Source organism: Hordeum vulgare, chromosome 5H (genome assembly GCF_904849725.1).
Source record: "Hordeum vulgare subsp. vulgare chromosome 5H, MorexV3_pseudomolecules_assembly, whole genome shotgun sequence".
NCBI lineage: Eukaryota > Viridiplantae > Streptophyta > Magnoliopsida > Poales > Poaceae > Hordeum > Hordeum vulgare.
Window position 1 is genome coordinate 508,163,866 of NC_058522.1, and position 7,402 is coordinate 508,171,267.

Below are 7,402 nucleotides of genomic sequence, written 5' to 3' on the forward strand. Positions count from 1 at the left end.
TCATGATGGACACATGTCAAAATTCACGTCAAGCCGGTATGCAGATTTGAAACCATTTCCTTCTGATTTCACTCAACAGGATGTCTTGCACCACCGGAGCAAAAGATAGAACAAAAACAGAACCGAAACTATTACAGGTGGAGCATATGTATACTCCCTCTGTATCAAAATATGATACGGAGGGAGTATCACATGGGCCTGTAGCCTTTTGCTGTGCCAACACAAAATCAAAATCACTATCGGATGTCAGACCGGTAACTTACCACTCTGATTCTGATGAAAGCAGAATGCAGGGGCAGCGGCACAACAGCCGAGCCAGCCACATCAAAGCACCATCCCGCTGGTAGCCCTTCCAAAAATACGCAAGTCAATCACATAATCACATAGATAGATGACCAGTGGACACAAAAATTAAGACAGCAACAATCTGTAATCTCTCAGCACGACACCGAGTTCCAATTTATGACTTGCAGGGGGTATTTCAGTTTTCCTCCCCTCATAACAGAGAGTACCTGCATTTTCTGTGCACAGAAAACACTCATCACCCTACCGACAACGGTGGGTGGTGCAGTGCAATGCAGCCCAATGTTTGGCATCCAAAACAACAACATTATTTCGTTACGATAACGCGTATCTGCTTAATCCTGGGAGTCCTGATCAAGAGATGCGACGAGGATCGGCTCCCTGGCTAATTGCTGTCCCAAGTCGGCACATACTACAAAACAGGTAGGTAGGTAGGTCGCCCAACAGACATAGGCAGGAAGACGGCACGAAGAACAGAAAACCCTTGCTTGGAGTTCCACCACAACGGAGCAACAGCTGCAACACCCTGTACAAGAAAAAGAAAGAAAAGAAATGGCCATAAGACGAGCGCGTTACTCGAGGCAAAACAAGGAGAAACAGGTATCATAATGTGAAAAGAATGATTCTCCACGAGACCCTTCTTACCTGAGAGCAATGACAATCTCCTACGATCAGCAAGCCATATGTACACGGTGTATGTACAACAGCCAGCCTGCCTTCACCTTGTGTACAAGGCCTTGATGTCCTGTCGCATCGCCCTGTTGTCCAGCAGCTCGTCCCCGCAGTCATCGATGTCGATTTCGTTCAGCTGGAAGCCCTCCGACGTGCAGCGCTGCTCGCTCCATTCAAACCACAGCTTTGGTATCACCTCCTTCTTGACTGCAGTTTTATGGGTGTTCTCCTCCGGAGAGTCAGCTGCTACGAGCCTGTAGACAAACACTTTCTTCTTCTGTCCAGGCCTGAACGCCCGTCCGATTGCCTGACGGGTAACGGAGGGGTTCAAGTGAACATCTAGGATGACCACTCTCGATGCGCCCACCAGGGAGATGCCCTCCCCACATGCCTTGATAGAGCCAAACAGGACTTTTGCATCAGCAGAGTTGTTAAACTGAGCCACTGTCAGTTCTCTTTCTTCCATAGTACATTTGCTATCACCACGGATCACAAACATCTCCTTCCCTAAGTGCCAGCCCCTTGTCTTCACCAATAGCCTTTCCAAAAATTTCATGGGAAGTAGGTACTGACTGAAAGCAAGGACCTTCTCTCCTGCAGATTCCGCAAGTGCCAGGATATTGGTGAAAAACCTGGCCTTCACACCGTCGGCCACGTTGATAGACTGGACCAGACGATCAACACCTGCATCCGTTAAGTTGGAAGCCCTATCTGCCGCAGCAACTTCTGACATTTCTGACAGGCATGGATGCATGTACAGGGCAGTTCCTACTGCATTCTTTTTGAACTTTTCATAGGCTTCCAACTTATGCACGACTTCTTTCTGCTTGGGACTGAGTTTCAAGAAGACACTGAAGTCTACAAGGCCAGGTAGGTCATCTAAGATATCACCCTTGTAGTAGTGAAGCACGTCTTTTGTTAGTTCTCTGAGACTTCTAATGACGTTTACTTTTCTCGTGAAGTGACCATCATGCAGCAGGGTCTCTTCTACCGACTCAGTGAATTTATCAGTGTCTTCTTTTGAAATCCTGCGACCTGATATTGATACTTGACTCATTATACGGGCAACGAGACTTGATTCCTTCTTGAGAAACTTTGGGCGTACAAGGTTCACGATGTTGAACACTTCCGAGACATGATTCTGGAAAAGTGTACCAGATAGGACCACCTTACGTGGAGTTTCTACTCTCTGCAGTGATTCTAGCACATTAGTTGACTCAGTCCTAGGTAAATGGCCCTCATCCATTATAAGTAGGTTCGGGACCATAAGCAACCTCTCCCGGCATCCAGCTGCAACGGCGCCACCCTCGTCACTGGTAATGATCCAAGAGAACTGAGTGTATCCCACCAAGAGGATACTCCTATTGGCTTCCCAAGACTTAAGGATTTCCAACTGCTCTGCTCTGCTCTTGACAGAATACAAATCATACAGTGGTATGTCCTCCACTTGCCACTGTTGAAATTCCCTTTTCCATGTACCTAATATGCCTTTAGGGAGTACAACGAGAGGCCTTCCAGAGGGATACTTTGCCAAGAAGCTCTGAATGAAACTAATCAGCATAAATGTTTTCCCCGAACCAGGGGCATGAGCTAGAATGCAACCTCCTGGTTTGTCAGAGACCAGATTCTTGACCAGAAAGTGGAAACCTGCCAACTGATGTGGTCTCATTTGCTTTTGATGTCTTGGGTGAATAGCAATGTCTAACGCATTGAGTTCTTCAGTGACTCTAACATCACCAGTGACAATCTCGTCAGAATCCTTTGAACGCTTTTCAGAGAAATACGATCTTGACCTTGATGCCTGACATGAGGTAAACATAATGTCAATTGATTGTTTCAAATCATACATTTAAATTTCAATTCGTTCCAAAGTTTATATTATGCCATCATGACATTTCTGAAAAATTATAATGCATAGCAGTAGATACCGAATATCAGAAAATTACTACATGTGCTATACTAGAAAAGTCTCTTCAGCAAGAAATACAGGAATAACCAAAATAACAACCCACGAGGTCCAGCATTAGGCTCTGTGGCATGAGCAAATGTGTCAATTTTGTCGGATAAGATGGCATGGACTAATTCTCAGGTACGATCGGCATATTGTGCCCCATTAGGCACTTGGCTCTTATAAAAACAGATTTTTTTCAAACAACGTAAGAGTGTAATACAAGATAAAAAAATGTATTTCAAAGCAGTTTCAGCACATCAAATGGGATAACACGTGTGCCTGTGGGCCACTTTGCAAGTTGCTGAAAAGGATACTCGGTAAGAACTTCTAAAAATTAAAACTACATATGTTGCTAAACGGACTCAGAGTTACAGATGCATCATCACATATCTTAAACAAATAACATACCTTTCTCCACTGATAATCAATGATTGTGTCAGCCCTTCTCACAATCATACCGCAGACACGGCATACATGGCCCAGATCTTCATGAATCTGTATGTCATGATTGCAGACGTTATCCACCTCTTTCTCACCCACTTCTTTCTCATTGGCTGCCTCTTCAAGTGTGTCGAGCTGGCCAATAAATATAGCTAAATTATTATGGCAAACAACATAAATCAAAATAAACAATTTAGTTTGAGGCAAAGTACGCAGATTTCTCTTATTGAGCTGAGCTCATCTATTCTCAAACTTTACAAGTTGAAACAATTTGCAGACAGAGCACACAATTCTATGCAAAACTATTAAATTACAAAATGATATGTTTCAAAATGCTGGAGCAACAAAAGTCATAAGTCTGTGATTATGATTTGTACCTTAGAGCTCTCAAGTGCCACTGAGTACTCATTCCAAAAATCATCAAGACCATCACTTTCATTTTCTTGTATATGTTCTTCCTCCATAGGCTCATCTTCCCCCATAGGCTCATCTTCCTCCACAGGCTTGTCTTCCCCCACAGGATTGTAGGGTTCTGAGGGCAAATCAAATACTGCTGGATTTGCTTCATTTTTCCTTTTTCGTTCTCTTGGCACAATTGCAACATCCCCATCTACCTGGGAGCGATCAACTTTTCGTTTTTTTCTCTCCTTAGGAAGTGGAGGGAGAACTTGTGTTTCTGCTATTTTTTCCTTATGGGTGGCAACCTACATTGAGCAGCAAGAGTTAGGGCTGGAAGATGAAAAACTTTCAGCTTTGAATTGGAATAGATTGAGCGAATATCAAACAATTATACTTTTAATACAAGACAAAGGGGTACTTGTGAACTAAGATGCGTCAAATAATTATGGATAAACATTAAAAAAAATTGAAAACAAAGATAACAGTTTTGCAGTGCTCTTCAGAGATACTGATGAGTCAGTGCAATGTTGATACTAGTAGCTTGTCAGTACAAGCATGTAAAACAAAAACAACAATATAACTCAGTAAAAAATTGGAAGTGAAAAGTACATACGGCCAGATCATGGATACGTTCCTCCTCGGGTCTTTTCTGCAATATAACTCTCTCAAACAGAACTGCTGATGGCTGATAGCTGGTCACAGGATACTGACTCATTAAAGCTGCACTTGGACTATATGGAACAATTTGACTGTTTTGGTCTCTAACATGCATTGTCTCATTTACTTCATCAATTCCTTCGGTTACCACCCTCATGAGAGCACCAGCCTGTTCTGATGGTATCATCTGTTTATTTTTCTCAGGTGTGAGCTGATTGTTTTTCTCAGGCGTCAGTTGTTTGTGTGCTCCTGTGCTTTCATCTTCATCATCCGAATCAAGAACTATTATTGCACTCTCTTTCTGTTCTCTTTGCTCGATAGAATTGGCCATATTAGTTTCAGCACTCGGCCCATAACTCAGAGCAGACTCGGGCAGAGTAGAAAGGAAAGTTAATAATTGGACCTTCTGAGCATACACCCTGTCCCACTCCTTGGTAACACTGCCACATCCCCAACTGTGAACCCTATTTCCAGTAATTGAAAGATTATTGATGGGGTCGGGACGATTCCTTTTTCTGCGGTAATACATACCTACAGAAACAGATGATGGATTAGTTATCATATAAGAGAGGAGAAATAAATTTGCACCAGCAATGGAAGTAGCACTTGTGCTGATGTTCCATATAAGCCACATGCAAGGTGTACAAGGCAATCATAAGTAGAAGCACAGACAGTTACATGTGGAAAACTATAATGATCACAAAATGCAGCTGCCATTATGTAGTAGTCGACCCACCACTTGTTTAACACAGGAATAGTAATTGATGAACAAATAGGCACTTTATTCATCAATTCTTTCTCATAGGTTTACTATGTATCCTTATTTTTGGCATCGAGCTCTCTATTTCACTTGGTACAGTCCAATTCTGGTAGTAATGAAACTTTATGCATAAAGCTAGTAGCTAGAAGAGATACACTTGAAATATCACCTATGGTAAATTCAGTCCAAACTCAAATACGTTCTCTGCTTCTAATCATGCACAGAATACCCAGAAAAAGAGTCTCAACAGAAAAGAAAATCATAAAGGTGATGGGAGTGTAAAGTGCAGTGGAAATGGGCAAACAATATTCACACTAGCATTTCAAAGAGCAAAGTTGCTTCAATACCTACAAATATACAAGCTTACAAACGACGATGTACCAGCAGGAAACAGATAACCACAATAGCACCCATGACCGTATCCAGCATACGAAAGTAGAATACTCATGAAACAAAAAACAAAGAATAACATGTAGACTCGTGTACTATATCGAACATGAACCATGCACCATACAAGTGACAAGATAATAAAGTAGAAGAAGTATTTTCTAAACTAGTGAAATTCGGCATTGCATACCAAATAGGGGATTGATATCAACAAGTTACATTGAAAGAGAAAAGCTGCAGAAACAAAACAAGCAATCCACTATAGAGATGAAGTAATTATGAAGGCGGTAGCCGACATCCCAGATCGACGGTTTTAGTACAAACTGGCAATCAACCTCTCCCCTCACCCAAGCTCTCAAGCTAAACAAAAGAAATCCAAAAACAGCAGGTTCAGGCCACAAAACTTGTTTGCGGAGAAGAGCGCGAAGATTGCTATTTGTCAGCCTACATCATGTTCAAGCAACAGCTTTCATAATATGAGTCAAAATAACTTCCAAATGGTAAATTGGGATGTTAAAATCATTTCAGTATTCCATATAAAGTATAAGAATCTACCATTCCCTATGGTTTGGCAAGATAAGAAAGCATCGATTTAGAGTGCATGACACGTACAGGTCACATAAACAACTGAGCAGCATACTTAAATCGCAACCAGCAATATCTCTGCTTCACCGATTTCACATACAAAAAAAGATTCCATCCTTGCAGTTCCTAGAAATGTGTTTTAGCAAACAATATAGTGGTATTTCCTCCGAAGAAACCAGAAAGAAGAAGAAAAAAAAAAGCAGCCGGTAACCTAGCTCGATTCAAAGAGAAGGCTAGGACAAAGAGTTGCCACTTGGAGCGGGAAAAATCCCCTAAATGCTTTCTTTTTATCTCCAGGCTCCCTGGGTCAAGGAAGTAGTCTGCCCCCACAATTTCTAAACCTAGCGATCAGCATTTCAGCATTTGGTCAAAACTAGTCAATCCAGATACCCATACTCAGCACTAGATAATACCACATCAATCCCCTTCAGAAAAGAAAAAAAAACTGAGCATTTCACTTTGCCGTCCGAGTTTGGAGCAGAGGTGACCCTTCCCTCCTGATCCGAAATTGATGTGATCTTCTCGGCCCGAACCAGCCCTGACAAAAACCCTAAATCCCAGACCGACATGAACCCCAATCCACCCAGCCCGCCCTCCTGTTCCCCACAACGCAAGCGCAATGCAGTATCCGTGAACCAATCCCATGTGCGTATGATCTAATGCTAAGCCCCCGCCTTTCCATTACACCCGCCGCCAGCAACCCAAACCCCATACCGCCCGCGCAAGGGTTGCGGGGAGAGCCACCACGGGGGAATCACGTCAGGTCGAGGGAGAGGAGGGGGAGCGGGAGAGGGAGGGGAGGAGGACGCTCACCGGAGGGGTCTGCTGGGGGGTCTTCGCCGGGGGCAACGTCCATGGCTGGCCGCGGGCGGCGACGAGGCGAGGGGGGGGGCGCCGGAGGCAACGAGGCGAGGGGGGGTCGCCGGCGGCGACGAGGCGAAGGGGGAGGACCGGCGGCGACGAGGTGAGTGGGGAGGGCTGGAGGCGCGGTGAGGGTTATTCGACAAAATCTCCGCCTTTTACTCACTCTTGTCCATTCGATAAACTGTGCTCAATTCAGGGTTTTGTCCAATGACTAGTTTGCCCCTGTCCCCTTTTACTCTCCCTCTCCCAAAAAAAATCCTAATCATAGACCAAAATCTCATGACTGAGGCTAGGATTGCGAGTAAAGTGAAGTCATAACAACCTAGATTTACAAAGTCCCATGGGTTGAGAATAGGGATGTAGGCGGGCATCCCGCATAATCC

The 7,402-nt window shown here is 43.8% G+C and overlaps 1 protein-coding gene across 1 annotated transcript; it reads right to left on the reverse strand.

Moving 5' to 3' along the window:
• Nucleotides 1–411: 411 nt before the first annotated feature.
• LOC123451768 (protein CHROMATIN REMODELING 35-like) lies at nt 412–7,151 on the reverse strand. Its single transcript, XM_045128303.1, has 6 exons — nt 6,969–7,151; nt 4,380–4,954; nt 3,745–4,071; nt 3,335–3,502; nt 949–2,776; nt 412–829 (listed from the first exon to the last, which is right to left on the reverse strand). The coding sequence occupies exons 1-5, from the start codon at nt 7,009–7,011 to the stop codon at nt 1,022–1,024; spliced, it is 2,868 nt and encodes a 955-aa protein (XP_044984238.1). The 5' UTR covers nt 7,012–7,151; the 3' UTR covers nt 412–829; nt 949–1,021.
• Between the last annotated feature and the right edge of the window lie 251 nt (nt 7,152–7,402).

Bases quoted from the DNA above. Each gene is read 5' to 3' on its own strand.
- LOC123451768 (XM_045128303.1), bottom strand. From the start codon at position 7,011: ATGGACGTTGCCCCCGGCGAAGACCCCCCAGCAGACCCCTCCG. The intron at 3,503-3,744 runs GTACAAATCATA...TTTATTGGCCAG, and splicing joins TGGCACTTGAGAGCTCTAAG to CTCGACACACTTGAAGAGGC. The intron at 2,777-3,334 runs GTATGTTATTTG...ACCTCATGTCAG, and splicing joins TTGATTATCAGTGGAGAAAG to GCATCAAGGTCAAGATCGTA.